We start from the raw sequence: 20,179 nt of genomic DNA on the forward strand, positions 1-20,179 counted from the left end.
GACGCGTTAAAGAGACTTGAGACACGTCTTACAAATCTAGCATCACTTTTTACGCACTCTTTGCGTGTAATATAATCTATCCATACTTAGGTAACTGGAACGACGTGTTAAAGATACTTGAGAAGCGACGTACTAATCTAGCGTCACTTTTCACGCACAGTCTGCGTAATATAACCTGTCCATACTTAGTTAATCGGAACAATTTTTCTCGCATATTTTGCGTAACCTATCCTATCCATTCTTAGTTAATCGGAACAACACGTTGATGAGACTTGAGACGCAACATACTAATCTAGCGTCACTTTTCACGCACACTTTGCATAATATAACCTACCCATGCTTAGGTAATCAAAACGAAACGTTTGAGAGAGTTGTGACGCAACATAAGGATGGCAATCGAAACGACGCGTTAAAGTGAGTTAAGACGCGACATACTAATCTAATGTCACTTTTCATGCACACTTTGCGTAATATACCCTAACCAAGCTTAGTTAATCGGAACAACTCGTTAAAGAGACTTGAGACGCAACATACTAATCACACTTTACGTAATATAACCAAACCATGCTTAGGTAATCGGAACGACGCGTTGAAGTGACTTGTGACGCGACATAGTACTCTACCGTAAATTTTAACACATAATTTGCGTAATATAACCTAACAATAATTAGGTAATCGGAACGACGCGTTAGAGAGACTTGTGACGAGTTAGAGAGACTTGTGACGCGACATAAGCATGGTAATCGAAATGACGCGTTACTGCATCTTGAGACGCGATATACTAATCTAGCGTCACTTTTCACGCACACTTTGCGTAATATAACCTAACCATGTAAGGTAATCGGAACGATGCGTTAAAGAGACTTGTGTCGCGAGATGGTAATCTAGCTTGACTTATAACGCAGCCTTTCCATAATATAAACTAACCATGCTGAGGTAATCGGAACGACGCGTTAAAAAGACTTGTGATGCGACTTAAGCATGGTAATCGAAACAATGCGTTAAAGAGACTTGAGACGCGACATACTAATATAGGGTCACGTTTCACGCTCACTTTGCGTAATATAACCTAACAACGCTTAGGTAATCAGAACGACGCGTTAAAGAAACTTGTTACATGACATAGTAATCTAGCGTCACTTTTAACGCACACTTTGCGTAATATAACCAAACCATGATTAGGTAATCGGGACGACGCGTTAGAGAGACTTGTGACGCGACATATGCATGGTATTCGAAAAAAATAGGTTAAAGACACTTGAGAAGCGACATACTAATCTAGCGTCACTTTTCACGCACACTTTGCGTAATATACCTAACCATGCTTAGATAATCGAAACGACGCGAGACATGAGACAAGACATACTAATCAATTATCACTTTTAATGCATACTTTGCGTAATATAACATAACCATGCTTAGGTAATCGGAACGACACGTTAAAAAGACTTGAGACACAACATACCAATCTATTTCACTTTTCACGCACAATTTGCGTAATATAAACTAACCATGCTTAGAGAGACTTGTGACGCGAAATAAGAATGCTAATGAAACGATGCCTTAAAGATACTTGAGATGCGACATACTAATCTAGTGTCACTTTTCACGCACACTTTGCGTAATATAACCTAACTATGCATAGGTTATTGGAACGATGCTTTAGAGACTCTTGTGACACGACATACTAATCTAGCGTCACTTTTCACGCACACTTTGCATAATATAACCTAACCATGCTTAGGTAATCGGAACGACTTGTAAGAGAGACTTGTGATGCGACCTAAGCATGGTAATTGAAACGACGCGTTAAAGAGAATTGTGACGTGACATAGTAATCTAGAGTCACTTTTCACGCACACTTTGTGTAATATATCCTAACCATGCATAGGTAATCAAAACGGCGCGTTAATGAGACTTGTGACGCGACATACTAATCTAGCGTCACTTTTAAGGCACACTTACTGTAATATAACCGAACCATGCTTAGGTGATGCGATAAAGAAACTTGTCACGCAACATACTAATCTAGCGTCACATTTCAAGCACACTTTGCATAATATAACCTAACAATGCTTAGGTAATCTGAACGACGGTTAATGAGACTTGTGACGCGACATACTAATCTAGCGTCACTTTTTACGCACACTTTGCGTAATATAACCTAACCATGCTTAGGTAATCGGAACGACGCGATAGAGGGACTTTTGACGCGACATAAACATGGTAATCAAAACGACGCGTTAAAGAGACTTGAGACGCGACATACTAATCTAATGTCACTTTTCACGCACACTTTGCGTAATATAACCTAAGCATGCTTATGTTATCGGAACGGCGCGTTAGTGAGACTTGTGACGCGACATAAGCTTGGTAATTGAAACGACGCGTTAAAGACACTTGAGACACGGCATACTAATCTACCGTCACTTTTCTCGAACACTTTGTGTAATATAACCTAATTATGCTTAGGTAATCGAAACGACGCATAAATGAGACTTGAGATGCCACATACTAAACTAGCATCACTTTTTAAAACCTAACCATTATTAGTTAATCGAAACGACGCGTTTATGAAACTTGAGACGCGACATACTATAATCTATCATCACTTTTCACGCGCACTTTGCGTAATATAACCCATGGTTAGATAATCGGAACGACGCATTTAAGAGACTTGTGACGCGATATAAGCATGGTAATCGAAACGACGCATTAAAGAGACTTGAGAGACGACATACTAATCTACTGTCGCTTTTCACGCACACTCGGAACGAGGCGATAGAGAGACTTGTGACGCGTAGTAATCATGGTAATCGAACCGACGTTTTAATGAGACTGGAGACGTGATATGCTAATCTACCGTCACTTTTCACGCACATTTTGCGTAATATAACCTAGCCATGCTTAGGTAATAAGAACGATGCATTTAAAAAGACTTATGACGCGACATTGTAATCTAGCTTCACTTTTAATGCACACTTTTCATAATATAAACTAACCATGCTTAGGTAATCAGAACGACGCGTTAGAGAGAATTGTGACGCAACATAAGCATAGTAATCGAAACGACGCGTTAAAGAGACTTGAGACTCTATACTATTCTAGCATCACTTATCACGCACACTTTTCGTACTATAACCTAACCATGCTCAGGTAATCGAAACAACGCGTTAAAGAGACTTGAGACGCGACATACTAATCTACCGTAACCTTTCACGCATACTTTGCGTAATATAACCTCACCATGCTCAGGTAATCGAAACGACGCGTTAAAGAGACTTGAGATGCGACATACTAATCTAGCGTCACTTTTCACGCACACTTTGCATAATATAACCTAACCATGCTTAGGTAATCGGAACGACTTGTTAGAGAGACTTGTGACGCGACATAAGCATGGTAATTAAAACGACGCGTCAAAGAGACTTGAGACGCGACATACTAATCTCGCTTCACTTTTCACGCACATTTTGCGTAATATAACCTATCAATGCTTAGGTAATTGGAACGACGCATTAGAGAGACTTGTGACGCGACTTAAGCATGGCAATCGAAACGACGCGTTAAAGAGAGATGAGACGCGACATACTAATCTAGCATCACTTTTCACGCACACTTTGTGTAACATAACCTAACCATGCATAAGTAATCGAAACGACGCGTTAAAGAGACTTGAGACGCGACAAACTAATCTAGCGTCACTTTTCACGCACACTTTGCGTAATAAAACCTAACCATGCTTAGTTAATCGGAACAACGCGTTAAAGAGACTTGAGACGCAACATACTAATCAAACGCCACTTTTCCCGCACACTTTGTGTAGTATAACCTAACCATGCATAGGTGTTCGGAACGACGTGTTTAAGAGACTTGTGATGCGACATAATCATAGTAATCAAAACGACGCGTTAGAGAGACTTGAGAAGCGACATAGTAATCTATTGTCACTTTTTACGCACACTTTGTGTAATATAACCTAATGATGCTTACGTAATCGGAACGACGAGTTAAAGAGATTTGAGACGCGACATACTAATATATCGTCACTTCTGACGCACGCTTTGCGTACCCTAACCTAACCGTGCTTATGTAATTGGAACGACGCGTTAAAAAGACTTGAGACGCGACATACTAATCTATTGTCACTTTTCACGCAGACTTTGCGTAATATAACCTAACCATGCCAAGGTAATCAGAACGACGCGTTAGAGAGACTTTTGGCACGACATAAGGATGGTAAGCAAAACGATGCGTTAAAGAGACTTAAGACGCGACATACTAATCTAGCGTCACTTTTCACGCACATCTTGCGTAATATAACCTAACAATTCTTATGTAAATGGAACGACGCGTTAGAGAGACTTGGGACGTGACATAAGCATGGTAATCGAAACGACTCGTTAAAGAGAGTTGAGACGCGACATACTAATCTAGCGTTACTTTTCACGCACACTTTGCGTAATATAACTTAACCATGCTTATATAATCAAAACAACGAGTTAAAAAGACTTGAGACGTGACAAACTAATCTACCGTCACTTTTCACGGACACTTTGCGTAATATAACAACCTAACCATGCTTAGTTAATCGGAACAAGGCGTTAAAGAGACTTGAGACGCAACATACTAATCTAGCGTCACTTTTCACGCACACTTTGCGTAATATAACCTAACCACGCTTAGGTAATCGGAACGACGCGTTGAGTGACTTGTGACGCGACATAATACTTTACCTTAAATTTTAACACAAACTTTGCGTAATATAACCTAACCATGATCAGGTAATCGGAACGACGCGTTAGAGAGACTTGTGACGCGACATAAGCATGGTAATCGAAACGACGCGTTACAGAGACTTGAGACGCGACATACTAATCTAGGGTCACTTTTCACGCACAATTTGCGTAATATAACCTTACCATGCTTAGGTAATCGGTATGATGCGTTAAAGAGACTTGTGACGCGACATAGTAATCTAGCTTCACTTTTAACGCACACTTTCCATTATATAAACTAACCATGCTTAGGTAATCGGAACGACGCGTTAGAGAGACTTGTGATGCGACTTAAGCATGGTAATTGAAACGACGCGTTAAAGAGACTTAAGGCGCGATATACTAATCTAGAGTCACGTTTCACGCACACTTTGCGTAATATAACCTAACCACGCTTAGATAATCGGAACGACGCGTTAAAGAAACTTGTGATGCGACATAGTAATTTAGCGTCACTTTTAACGTATACTTTGCGTAATATAACCAAACCTTGCTTAGGCAATCGGGACGACGTGTTAGAGAGACTTGTGACGCGACATAAGCATGGTATTCGAAACAACGGGTTAAAGACACTTAAGACGCGACATACTAATCTAGCGTCACTTTTAACGCACACTTTGCGTAAAATACCTAACCATGCTTTGGTAATCGAAACGACGCGTTAAAGAGACATGAGATGCGACATACTAATCTATTGTCACTTTTAACGCACACTTTGCGTAATATAACCTAACCATGCTTAGGTAATCAGAATGACGCGTTAAAAAGAATTGAGACACAACATACTAATCTAGCATCACTCTTTCCGCACTCTTTGTGTAATATAACCTAATCATACTTAGGTAATCGGAACTACGCGTCAAAAAGACTTGAGACGCGACATACTAATCTATTTCACTTTTCACACACAATTTGCGTAGCATAAACTAACCATGCTTAGGTGATTGGAACTATGCGTTAGAGAGACTTGTGACGCGAAATAAGAATGCTAATGAAACGATGCCTTAAATAGACTTTAGATGCGACATACTAATCTAGAGTCACTTTTCACGCACACTTTGCGTAATATAGCCGAACCATGCTTAGATATTAGGAAAGACGCGTTAGAGAGACTTGTGACGCGACATACTAATCTAGCGTCACTTTTCACGCACACTTTGGATAATATAACCTATCAATGCTTAGGTATTGGAACGACGCGTTAGAGAGACTTGTGATGCGACATAAGCATGGTAATCGAAACGACGCGTTAAAGAGAGATGAGACGCGACATACTAATTTAGCGTCACTTTTCACGCACAATTTGCGTAATATAACCTAACCATACATAAGTAATCAAAACATCGCGTTAAAGAGAATTGAGACGCGTCAAACTAATCTAGCCTCACTTTTCACGCACACTTTGCGTAATATAACCTAACCATGCTTAGTTAATCGGAACAACGCGTTAAAGAGACTTGAGCCGCCACATACTAATCTAGCGTCACTTTTCACTCACGACGCGTTAAAAAGACATGAGACGCGACTTACTAATCTATTTCACTTTTCTCGCACACTTTGAGTATTGTAAACTAACCATGCTTAGGTAATTGGAACGACGCGTTAGAGAGACTTGTGACGCGACATAAGAATGGTAAAGAAACGACCCCTTAACGAGACTTTAGACGCAACATACTAATCTAGCGTCATTTTTCACGGATACCTTGCGTAATTTAATCTAACCGCATAGGTAATGGGACGGACGCGTTAAGGAAACATGAGACGCGACATATTAATCTAGCGTCACTTTTCACGCACACTTTGCGTAATACAGCCGAACCATGCTTAGGTAATAGGAAAGACGGGTTAGAGAGACTTGTGACGCGACATACTAATCTAGCGTCACTTTTCACGCACACTTTGGATAATATAACCTATACATGCTTAGGTAATCGGAACGACTTGTTAGAGAGACTTTTGACGCGACATAAGTATGATAATTGAAACGACGCGTCAAAGAGACTTGAGACGCGACATACTAATATCGCTTCACTTTTCACGCACATTTTGCGTAATATAACCTATCAATGCTTAGGTAATTGGAACGACGCGTTAGGGAGACTTGTGATGCGACATAACCATGGTAATCGAAACGGCGCGTTAAAGAGAGATGAGACGCGACATACGAATCTAGCGTCACTTTTCACGCACACTTTGCGTAATATAATCTAACCATACATAAGTAATCGAAACGTCGCGTTAAAGAGACTTGAGACGCGACATACTAATCTAGCCTCACTTTTCATGCACACTTTTCATAATATAACCTAACCATGCTTCTTAGTTAATTGGAACAACGCGTTAAAGAGACTTGAGCCGCCACATACTAATCTAGCGTCACTTTTCACTCACACCTTAGGCAATCGAAACGACGCGTTAAAAAGACATGAGACGCGACTTACTAATCTATTTCACTTTTCTCGCACACTTTGAGTATTGTAAACTAACCATGCTTAGGTAATTGGAACGATGTGTAAGAGAGACTTGTGACGCGACATAAGAATGGTAATGAAACGACCCCTTAACGAGACTTTAGACGCAGCATACTAATCTAGCGTCATTTTTCACGGACACCTTGAGTAATTTAATCTAACCGCATAGGTAATGGGACGGACGCGTTAAAGAGACATGAGACGCGACATAATAATCTAGCGTCACTTTTCACGCACACTTTGTGTAATATAACCTAACCATGCTTAGATTTTCGGAACGATAAAGAGACTTGTGACGCGACATAACCATGCTTAGATTTTACGCACACTTTGCGTAATATAAAGTAACAATACTTAGGTAATCGGAACGACGAGTTAAAGAGACTTGAGACCCGACATACTAATCTATCGTCACTTTTCACGCACGCTTTGCGTAACCTAACCATGCTTAGGTAATCAGAACGACGCGTTAGAGAGACTTGTGGCGCGACATAAGCATGGTAATCGAAACGACGCGTTAAAGAGAGTTGAGACGCGACATACTAATCTAGCGTCACTTTTCATGCACACTTTGCTTAATATAACCTAACCATGCTTATGTAATCAAAACAACGCGTTAAAGAGAATTGAGACGCGACAAACTAATCTACTGTCACTTTTCACGCACACTTTGCGTAATATAACCTAACCATGCTTAGTTAATCGGAACAACGTGTTAAAGAGACGTGAGACGCAACATACTAAACTAGCGTCTCTTTTCACGAATTTACGTAATATAACATAACCATGCTTAGGTAATCGGAACGACGCGTTTAAGTGACTTGTGAAGCGACATAATACTCTACCGTAAATTATAACGCACACTTTGTGTGTAATATAACCTAGCCATTATTAGGTAATCGGAACCACGCGTTAGACACACTTGTGACGCGACAAAGTAATCAAGCTTCATTTTTAACGCACAATTTCCATAATATAAACTAACCATGCTTAGTTAATCGGAACGACGCGTTAGAGAGACTTGTGATGCGACTTAAGCATGGTAATCGAAACGACGCGTTAAAGAGACTTAAGACGCGATATACTAATCTAGAGTCACGTTTCACGCACACTTTGCGTAATATAACCTAACCACGCTTAGATAATCGGAACGACGCGTTAAAGAAACTTGTGATGCGACATAGTAATTTAGAGTCACGTTTCACACACACTTTGCGTAATATAACCTAATCACGCTTAAGGTAATCAGAACGATGCGTTAAAGAAACTTGTGAGCGACATAGTAATCTAACGTCACTTTTAACAGACACTTTGCGTAATATAACCAAACCATGCTTAGGTAATCGGGACGACGTGTTAGAGAGACTTGTGACGCGACATACTAATCTAGCGTCACTTTTCTATATACCTAACCGTGCTTAGGTAATCGCAACGACGCGTTAAAGAGACATGAGCCGCGACATACTAATCTATTGTCACTATTAACGCACACTTTGCGGAATATAACCTAACCATGCTTAGGTAATCGGAACGACGCGTTAAAAAGACTTGAGACGCGATAAGGAGACTTGAGACGCGACATACAAATCTAGCATCACTTTTTCCGCACTCTTTGCGTAATTTAAGCGAACCATGCTTAGGTAATCGGAACTACGCGTCAAAAAGACTTGAGACGCGACATACTAATCTATTTCACTTTTCACGCACAGTTTGCCTAATATAAACTAACCATGCTTAGGAATTAGAACAATGCGTTAGATAGAATTGTGACGCGAAATAAGAATGTTAAAGAAACGATGCCTTAAAGAGAGTTTAAACGCGACATACTAATCTAGCGTCACTTTTCACGAACACTTTGTGTAATATAACGTAACCATGCTTAGGTGTTCAGAACGACGCGTTAAAGAGACTTGAAATGCGACATACTAATCAAGCGTCACTTTTTACGCACACTTTGCGTAATATAACCTAACGATGGTTAGGTAATCAAAACAACGCGTTAAAGAGACTTGAGACGTGGCATACTAATCTAGCGTCACTTTTTACACACTCTTTGCATAATATAACCTAACCATGTTCTTACATAATCGGAACAACGCGCTAAAGAGACATGAGACGCGACATACTAATCTAAGGTCACTTATAACGCACACTTTGCGTAATATAACCTAACCATGCTTAGGTAATCGGAATGACGCATTAGAGAGACTTGTGACGCGACATAAGCATGGTAATCGAAACGACGCGTTAAAGAGACTTGAGACGCGACATACTAATTTAGCGTTAATTTTCGAGCACACTTTGCCTAATATAACCTAACGATGCTTAGGTAATCGAGACTTGAGGTGTAACATACAAATCTAGAGTCACTTTTCACGCACACTATGCGTAAATAACCTAACCATGTTTAGGTAATCGGAACGACGCGTTAAAGTAACTTGTGATGCGACATAGTACTCTACCGTCAATTTTAACGCACGCTTTGTGTAGTATAATCTGACCATGATTTGGAAATCGGAACGACGCGCTAGAGAGACTTGTGACGCGACATAAGCATGGTAATCGAAACAACGCGTTAAAGAGACTTGAGACGCTACATACTAATCTAGCGTCACTTTTTACGCACACTTTGCGTATATAACCTAACCATTGTTAGGTAATCGAAACGACCCATTAAAGAGACTTGTGACGCGACATACTAATCTAGCGTTACTTTTCACGCACACTTTGCATAATATAACCTAACCATGTTTAGGTAATCAGTACGACGCGTTGGAGAGACTTGTGACGTGACATAAGCATGGTAATCGAAACGACGAGTTAAAGAGACTTGAGATGCGACATACTAATCTAGAGTCACTTTTCACGCACACTTTTAGTAATATAACCTAACCATTCTTAGGTAATCAAAACGACGCGAAAAAGAAACTTTTGACTCGACATTGTAATCTAGCGTCACTCTTAACGCACACTTTGCGTAATATAACATATCCATGATTAGGTAATCGGAACGACGCGTCAGAGATACTTGTGACGCGACATAAGCATGGTTATCGATACGAAGGGTGAAAGACACTTTAGACGCAACATACAAATCTAGCGTCACTTTTCAAGCACACTTTTCCTAACATAACCTAACCATGCTTAGGTAATCAGAACGATGCGTCAAAAAGACTTGAGACGCGACATACTAATCTATTTCACTTTTCACGCACACTTTGCGTAATATAAACAAACCATGCTTAGGTGATTGGAACGATGAGTTAAAGAGTCTTGTGACGCGACATAAGAATGGTAATGAAACGACGCCTTAAAGAGACTTTAGACGCGACATACAAATCTAGCGTCACTTTTCACGCACACTTTGCGTAATATAACCTAACCATGCTTAGTTAATCGGAACAACGCGTTAAAGATACTTGAGACACGACAAACTAATCTAGCGTCACTTTTCATGCACACTTTGCGTAATATAAACTAACCATGCTTAGTTAATCGGAACAACGCGTTAAAGAGACTTGAGACGCGACAAACTAATATAGCGTCACTTTTCACGCACACTTTGCGTAATATAACCTAACCATGCTTACTTAATCAGAACAAGCCGTTAATCAGACTTGAGATGCAAAATACTCATAGAGCGTCACTTTTCACGCACACTTTGCATAATATAACCTAACCATGCTTAGGTAATAAGAACGATGCTTAAAGTGACTTGTGACGCGACATATTACTCTAACGTAAATTTTAACGCACACTTTGCGTAATATAACCAAACCATGATTAGGTAATCGGAACGACGCGTTAGAGAGACTTGTGACGCGACATAGGCATGGTAATTGAAACGACGTGTTAAAGAGATTAGAGACATGACATACTAATCTAGCGTCACTTTGACGTACACTTTGCTTAATATAACCTAACAATGATTAGGTAATTGGAACGACGCGTTAAAGAGACTTGTGACGCGACATATTAATCTAGCGTCACTTCTAACGCACACTTTTATATAACCTAACCATGCTTAGGTAATTCGGACGACGCGTTAGAGAGACTTGTGACGCGACATAAGCATGGTATTCGAAACAACGGGTTAAAGACACTTTTCACGCACCCTTTGCGTAATACAACCTAATCACGCTTAGGTAACCGAAACGACGCATTAAAGAGACATGAGACGCGACATAGTAATCTATTGTCACTTTTAACGCACACTTTGCATAATATAACCAAACCATGCTTAGGTAATCGAAACGACGAGTTAAAAAGAATTGAGACACGACATACCAATCTAGCATCACTTTGTACGCACTCTTTGCATAAAACAATGCTTAGGTAATCGGAACGACGCAATAGAGAGACTTGTGACGCGACATAAGCATGGTAATCGAAACGACGCGTTAAATAGACTTGAGAGGCAACATACTAATCTAGCGTCACTTTTCATGCACACATTGCATAATATACCCTAAACATGCTTAGGTAATCGGAACGACGCGTTAGAGAGACTTGTGACGCGATATACTAATCTAGCGTCACTTTTCACACACACTTTGCGTAATATAACCTAACCATGCTTAGCCAATCGGAACGACGCGTTGCAGAGACTTGTGACCTGAAATACTTTCACGCACACTTTGCGTAATATAACCTAACCATGCTTAGGTAATCAGAACGACGTGTTAAAAAAACTTGTGGTGCGACATAGTAATCTAGCGTCACTTTGACGTACACTTTGCTTAATATAACCTAACAATGATTAGGTAATTGGAACGACGCGTTAAAGAGACTTGTGACGCGACATAGTAATCTAGCGTCACTTCTAACACACACTTTTATGTAACCTAACCATGCTTAGGTAATTCGGACGACGCGTTAGAGAGACTTGTGACGCGACATAAGCATGGTATTCGAAACAACGGGTTAAAGACACTTTTCACGCACACTTTGCGTAATACAACCTAATCACGCTTAGGTAATCGAAACGACGCATTAAAGAGACATGAGACGCGACATAGTAATCTATTGTCACTTTTGACGCACACTTTGCATAATATAACCAAACCATGCTTAGGTAATCGAAACGACGAGTTAAAAAGAATTGAGACACGACATGCCAATCTAGCATCACTTTGTACGCACTCTTTGCGTAAAACAATGCTTAGGTAATCGGAACGATGCAATAGAGAGACTTGTTATGCGACATAAGCATGGTAATCGAAACGACGCGTTAAATAGACTTGAGAGGCAACATACTAATCTAGCGTCACTTTTCATGCACACATTGCATAATATACCCTAAACATGCTTAGGTAATCAGAGCGATGCGTTAGAGAGACTTGTGACGCGATATACTAATCTAGCGTCACTTTTCACACACACTTTGCGTAATATAACCTAACCATGCTTAGGCAATCGGAACGACGCGATGCAGAGACTTGTGACCTGAAATACTTATCTGGCGTCACTTTTCATGCACACTTTGCGTAATATAACCTAACCATTCTTAGGTAATCGGAACGACGTGTTAAAAAAACTTGTGGTGCGACATAGTAATCTAGCGTCACTTTTAACGCACACTTTCCGTAATATAACCTAACCATGCTTAGGTAATCGGAACGACTCGTTTGAGAGATTTGAGACGCGCATAAGAATGGTAATGAAAACGACGTATTAAAGAGACTTGAGAAGCGACATATTAATCTAGCGTCACTTTTCACGCTCACTTTGCGTAATATAACCTAACCATGCTTAGATAATCGGAACGACGTGCTAAAGAGACTGGTGACGCGACATATTAATCTAGCTTCACTTTTCACACACATTTTGCGTAATATAACCTAACCATGCTTAGGTAATCCGAACGACGCGTTAAAGAGACTTGAGAGGCGACATACTAATCTAGCGTTACTTTGCACGCACACTTTGCGTAATATAGCCTAACCACACTTCGGTAATCGGAACGACGCGTAAAAGAGACTTGTGATGCGACATAGTAATCTAGCATCACTTTTAACGCACACTTTCTTTAATATAACCTAACCATGCTTAGGTAATCGGTACGACGCGTTAGAGAGACTTGAGACGTGTTATATTACGCAAAGTGTGCGTTAAAAGTTACAATAGAATAGTATATCGCGTCTGAAGTCTTCTTAACGTGTCGTTAAGATTACCGAAAACATTGTTAGTTTTATTATGCAAAGTGTGCGTGAAAGGTGACGCTAGATTAGTATGTCGTGTCTCAAGTCTCTTTAACGCGTCGTTTCGATTACCATGCTTAAGTTGCATCATAAGTCTCTCTAACGAGACGTTCCGATTACCTAAGCATGGTTAGTTTATATTATGAAATGTGCGCGTTAAAAGTGAAGCTAGATTTGTAACAAGTCTCTCTAACGTGTCGTTCCGATTACCTAAGCAAGGTTAGGTTATATTATGCAAAGTGTGCGTGAAAAGTGATGCTAGATTTGTATGTCGTGTCTCAAGTCTCTTTAACGCGTCGTTCCGATTACTTAAGCATGGTTAGGTTATATTACGTAAAGTGTGCGTTAAAAGTGACAATAGATTAGTATGTCGCGTCTCTAGTCTTTTTAACGCGTCGTATCGATTATCTAAGCATGGTTAGGTTATATTATGCAAAGTGTGCGTGAACAATGACGCTAGATTAGTATGTAGCGTCTCAAGTGTCTTTAACCCGTCGTTTCGATTACCATGCTTATGTCGTGTCACAAGTCTCTCCAACGCGTCGTTTTGATTACCTGAGCATGGTTAGGTTATATTACGAAAAGTGTGCGTTAAAAGTGACGCTAGATTAGGTCGCGTCTCAAGTATCTTTAACGCGTCGTTTTGATTACCTAAGCATCGTTAGGTTATATTACGCAAAATGTGCGTAATAAGTGACGCTAGATTACCTAAGCATGGTTAGTTTATATTATGAAAAGCGTGCGTTAAAAGTAAAGATAGATTACTATGTCCCGTCACAAGTCTGTTTAACGCGTCGTTCCGACTACCTAAGCATGGTTAGGTTATATTACGCAAAGTGTGCGTTAAAAATGACGGTAGATTAGTATGTCAACGTTTCCAGTCTCTTTAACGCGTCGTTTCGATTACCGTGCTTATGTTGCGTCACAAGTCTCTCAACGCGTCGTTCCGATTACCGAATCATGGTTAGGTTATATTACGCAAAGGGTGCGTGAAAAGTGACGCTAGATTAGTATGTCGCATCTCAATTCTTTTTAACGCGTCGTTCCGATTACCCAAGCATGGTTAGGTTATATTACGCAAAGTGTGCGTAAAAAGTGACGCTAGATTAGTATGTCGCGTCTCAAGTCTTATTAACATGTCGTTCCGATTACCTAAGAATCGTTAGGTTATATTACGCAAAGTGTGCGTAAAAACTAAAGCTGGACTAGTATGTCGCATTTCAAGTCTCTTTAACGCGTCGTTTCGATTACTATGCTTATGTCGCGTCACAAGTCTCTTTAACGTGTCGTTCCGAACACCTAAGCATGGTTAGGTTATATTACACAAAGTGTGCGTTAAAAGTGACACTAGATTAGTATGTCGCGTCTCAGGTCTCTTTAACGCGTCGGTCCGATTACCTAATCATGGTTAGGTTATATTGCGCAAAGTGTGCGTTAAAAGTGACAATAGATTAGTATGTTGATTCTGAAGTCTTCTTAACGCGCCGTTAAAATTACCGAAAACATTGTTAGTTTTATTATGCAAAGTGTGCGTGAAAGGTGACGCTAGATTAGTATGTCGTGTCTCAAGTCTCTTTAACGCGTCGTTTCGATTACCATGCTTAAGTCGCATCATAAGTCTCTCTAATGAGACGTTATGATTACCTAAGCATGGTTAGTTTATAACCTATACATGCTTAGGTAATCGGAACGACTTGTTAGAGAGACTTTTGACGCGACATAAGTATGATAATTGAAACGACGCGTCAAAGAGACTTGAGACGCGACATACTAATATCGCTTCACTTTTCACGCACATTTTGCGTAATATAACCTATCAATGCTTAGGTAATTGGAACGACGCGTTAGGGAGACTTGTGATGCGACATAACCATGGTAATCGAAACGGCGCGTTAAAGAGAGATGAGACGCGACATACTAATCTAGCGTCACTTTTCACGCACGCTTTGCGTAATATAACCTAACCATACATAAGTAATCGAAACTTCGCGTTAAAGAGACTTGAGACGCGACAAACTAATCTAGCCTCACTTTTCACGCACCCTTTTCGTAATATAACCTAACCATGCTTAGTTAATCGGAACAACGTGTTAAAGAGACTTGAGCCGCCACATACTAATCTAGCGTCACTTTTCACTCACACCTTAGGCAATCGAAACGACGCGTTAAAAAGACATGAGACGCGACTTACTAATCTATTTCACTTTTCTCGCACACTTTGAGTATTGTAAACTAACCATGCTTAGGTAATTGGAACGATGTGTAAGAGAGACTTGTGACGCGACGTAAGAATGGTAATGAAAAGACCCCTTAACGAGACTTTAGACGCAACATACTAATCTAGCGTCTTTTTTCACGGACACCTTGCATAATTTAATCTAACCGCATAGGTAATGGGACAGACGCGTTAAGGAGACATGAGACGAGACATAATAATCAAGCGTCACTTTTCACGCACACTTTGTGTAATATAACCTAACCATGCTTAGATTTTCGGAACGACGCGTTAAAGAGACTTGTGACGTGACATAAGCATAGTAATCAAAACGACGCATTAAAGAGACTTGAGGCGCGACATACTAATCTAGCGTCGCTTTTTACGAACACTTTGCGTAATATAACGTAACAATACTTAGGTAATCGGAACGACGAGTTAAAGAGACTTGAGACCCGACATACTAATCTATCGTCACTTTTCACGCACACTTTGCATAACCTAACCATGCTTAGGTAATCGGAACGACGCGTTAGAGAGACTTGTGGCGCGACATAAGCATGGTAATCGAAACGATGCGTTAAAGAGAGTTGAGACGCGACATACTAATCTAGCGTCACTTTTCACGCACACTTTGCTTAATATAAACCTAACCATGCTTTTGTAATCAAAACAACGCGTTAAAGAGAATTGAGACGCGACAAACTAATCTACTGTCACTTTTCACGCACACTTTGCGTAATATAACCTAACCATGCTTAGTTAATCGGAACAACGCGTTAAAGAGACTTGAGACGCAACATACTAAACTAGCGTCTCTTTTCACCAACATTTTACGTAATATAACCTAACCATGCTTAGGTAATCGGAACGACGCGTTTGAGTGATTTGTGATGCAACATAGTACTCTACCGTAAATTATAACGCACACTTTGTGTGTAATATAACCTAGCCATGATTAGGTAATCGGAACGACGCGTTAGAGACACTTGTGACGCGACAAAGTAATCTAGCTTCACTTTTAATGCACACTTTCCATAATATAAACTAACCATGATTAGGTAATTGGAACGACGCGTTAGAGAGACTTGTGATGCGACTTAAGCATGGTAATCGAAACGACGCGTTAAAGAGACTTGAGACACGACATACTAATCTAAATTCACGTTTCACGCACACTTTGCGTAATATAACCTAACCACGCTTAAGGTAATCGGAACGACGCGTTAAAGAAACTTGTGACGCGACATAGTAATCTAACGTCACTTTTAACGTACACTTTGCGTAATATAACCAAACCATGCTTAGGTAATCGGGACGACGTGTTAGAGAGACTTGTGACGCGACATACTAATCTAGCGTCACTTTTCTCTATACCTAACCATGCTTAGGTAATCGAAACGACGCGTTAAAGAGACATGAGCCGCGACATACTAATCTATTTCACTTTTCACGCACAGTTTGCCTAATATAAACTAACCATGCTTAGGTAATTAGAACAATGCGTTAGATAGAATTGTGACGCGAAATAAGAATGTTAATGAAACGATGCCTTAAAGAGACTTTTGACGTGACATACTTATCTAGCGTCACTTTTCACGCACACTTTCTGTAATATAACCTAACCATGCTTAGATGTTCAGAACGACGCGTTAAAGAGACTTGAAATGCGACATACTAATCAAGCGTCACTTTTTATGCACACTTTGCGTAATATAACCTAACGATGGTTAGGTAATCAAAACGACGCATTAAAGAGACTTGAGACGTGGCATACTAATCTAGCGTCACTTTTTACACACTCTTTGAATAATATAACCTAACCATGCTTAGATAATCGGAACAACGCGTTAAAGAGACATGAGACGCGACATACTAATCTAATGTCACTTATAACGCACACTTTGTGTAATATAACCTAACCATGCTTAGGTAATCGGAATGACGCATTAGAGAGACTTGTGACGCGACATAAGCATGGTAATCGAAACGACGCGTTAAAGAGACTTGAGACGCGACATAGTAATTTAGCGTCAATTTTCAAGCACACTTTGCCTAATATAACCTAACCATGCTTAGGTAATCGAAACGACGCGTCAAAGAGACTTAAGATGTAACATACAAATCTAGAGTCACTTTCCACGCACACTTTGCGTAAATAACCTAACCATGTTTAGGTAATCGGAACGACGCGTTAAAGTAACTTGTGACGCGACATACTCTACCGTCAATTTTAACGCACGCTTTGCGTAGTATAATCTGACCATGATTAGGAAATCGGAACGACGCGCTAGAGAGACTTGTGACGTGACATAAGCATGGTAATCGAAACAATGAGTTAAAGAGACTTGAGACGCTACATACTAATCTAGCGACACTTTTTACGCACACTTTGCGTATATAACCTGACCATTGTTAGGTAATTGAAACGACCCGTTAAAGAGACTTGTGACGCGACATACTAATCTAGCGTTACTTTTCACGCACACTTTGCATAATATAACCTAACCATGTTTAGGTAATCAGAACGACGCGTTGGAGAGACTTGTGACGTGACATAAGCATGGTAATCGAAACGACGAGTTAAAGAGACTTGATTACTAATCTAGAGTCACTTTTCACGCACACTTTCAGTAATATAACCTAACCATTCTTAGGTAATCAAAACGACGCGAAAAAGAAACTTTTGACTCGACATTGTAATCTAGCGTCACTCTTAACGCACACTTTGCGTAATATAACAAATCCATGATTAGGTAATCGGAACGACGCATCAGAGAGACTTGTGACGCGACATAAGCATGGTAATCGAAACGACGGGTTAAAGACACTTTACACGCAACATACTAATCTAGCGACACTTTTCAAACACACTTTGCCTAATATATGTGTGATGAAGTCACTCGTCTTGTCCAGGCCGAGTTAGATAAGCATAAAGGGCACAAGGCAGAATCTCGACCTTTTACTACTTGTGGCATTGCTAGCCCGTTGTCAAAGGCTTAATGGGATGACCCATTCCCAGATAAGTTTAAATTTCCGCCTATTGACAGATATAACGGTAAATCCGACCCGATGAGTCATTTAAATTGCTTTCAGGTTGCTATGGGAGTCCAAAGTGTCTCAGATGCCACGGTGTGCAAAGTGTTCCCTTCAACGTTGAGTGATGCCGCGCAGAAATGGTACCAGAACCTCAAGGAGGGCTCTATTACTAGCTTCAGGGAGCTCGCTATGGCCTTTAAAACTCACTTCGCTCCGAGCATCGAACGAAAGAAAAGATCCAGTGATTTGAAGAAATGTTTTCAAAAGCAGGGAGAAAGTTTGAAAGCTTATATTGCTCGGTTCAATGCTGAGGCAATCATGATAGAAGATTTGAACGATGATACTGCCATTGATGCTATGAAAGACAACACCAGCATGCAGGTCTTCCGAGATAGCCTGATCACCAACCCGGTTGACACTTACACCAAGTTGATGGACAGGGCTTGGAATTATATCAACCTTGATGAGGAGAGGCAGAGGAAAGTATACGGGAAGGCTAGCCCGGTTCCCAGTAAACCGCAGAGCACTCAGGGATCTAACCGCAGTCAAGATCGGTACCGACCTCTGAACGAGACTTCGGGGTACAGGGGTAACAATTCGTTTAATGCTCAACCCAGTCCGCCGAGTTTCAGCATTGGGGGAGGAACGGAAGGATACGTGGACCGAGCAGGGGTACCCAGACAATATGTACCGCTTAACACTCCGAGGGAGCAGATTTTATCTTGGATCAAGCACAATAATGAGGAGATTTGTTATCCCCCGAGGCTGGTGAAGGACGGAGACCGGTCCAAGTTCTGCGAATTCCATGATGGCTATGGCCATGAAACAGAAGAATGTGGGCGTTTGCGGAGTGAGATAGACAAGCTGGTTTGCCAGGGACGATTACAACACTTCGTGGTGGCCAAGGAGGGCCAAGACCGAGGAAATACAAGGGTCAACTCGGTCAGGTCGGAGCCAGGGGGAGCAGGGAAGCCCAATCCCCATCAAAGAAAACACAAGTCACAAGGGTGATTAATACAAACTCAGGAGGAACTTTGGAATCCGAGTATAGTCGAAAACGCAGAAAGAAAAAGCAAAAGATGGTCATGTCAGTGTCTACTGGGTCGCCATGGCCCAGCATTGTTTTCGGGCCAGAGGACGCGAAAGGGGTAGAATTTCCCCACGAGGACGCTTTGATCGTATCTGCAATCATCGGATCGAAATGGGTAAAACGACTGCTGGTGGATGATAGTAGCTCGGTTAACTTGCTGACTCTGTCAGTCTTTTTAACGATGGGAGGATCCAAAACTGATCTTAAACCAGTGAACATTCTCCTCCAGGGGCTGGGAGGAGCTCCGGTCATCCCAGAAGGCATGGTCGAGCTAGACTTGGAGCTCGGTATCGAAATACCCCAGGAGGATGGAACAGAGGGTATCCTGGCGGAACCAACACGGAAGGTACGTTCACTTTTCATGATAGTTGACATGCCTTTAGCAT

The 20,179-nt window shown here is 40.8% G+C and overlaps 1 protein-coding gene across 1 annotated transcript; it reads left to right on the forward strand.

Annotated features, from left to right (window-relative positions):
* Positions 1-18,766: 18,766 nt before the first annotated feature.
* Positions 18,767-19,714, forward strand: LOC126681764 (uncharacterized). Its single transcript, XM_050377313.1, has 2 exons — positions 18,767-19,080; positions 19,144-19,714. Exons 1-2 carry the CDS (start codon positions 18,767-18,769, stop codon positions 19,712-19,714), a joined length of 885 nt encoding a protein of 294 aa, XP_050233270.1.
* Positions 19,715-20,179: the final 465 nt, after the last annotated feature.

The sequence above is a fragment of the Mercurialis annua genome, linkage group LG5 (genome assembly GCF_937616625.2).
Source record: "Mercurialis annua linkage group LG5, ddMerAnnu1.2, whole genome shotgun sequence".
NCBI classification, from domain to species: Eukaryota; Viridiplantae; Streptophyta; class Magnoliopsida; order Malpighiales; family Euphorbiaceae; genus Mercurialis; species Mercurialis annua.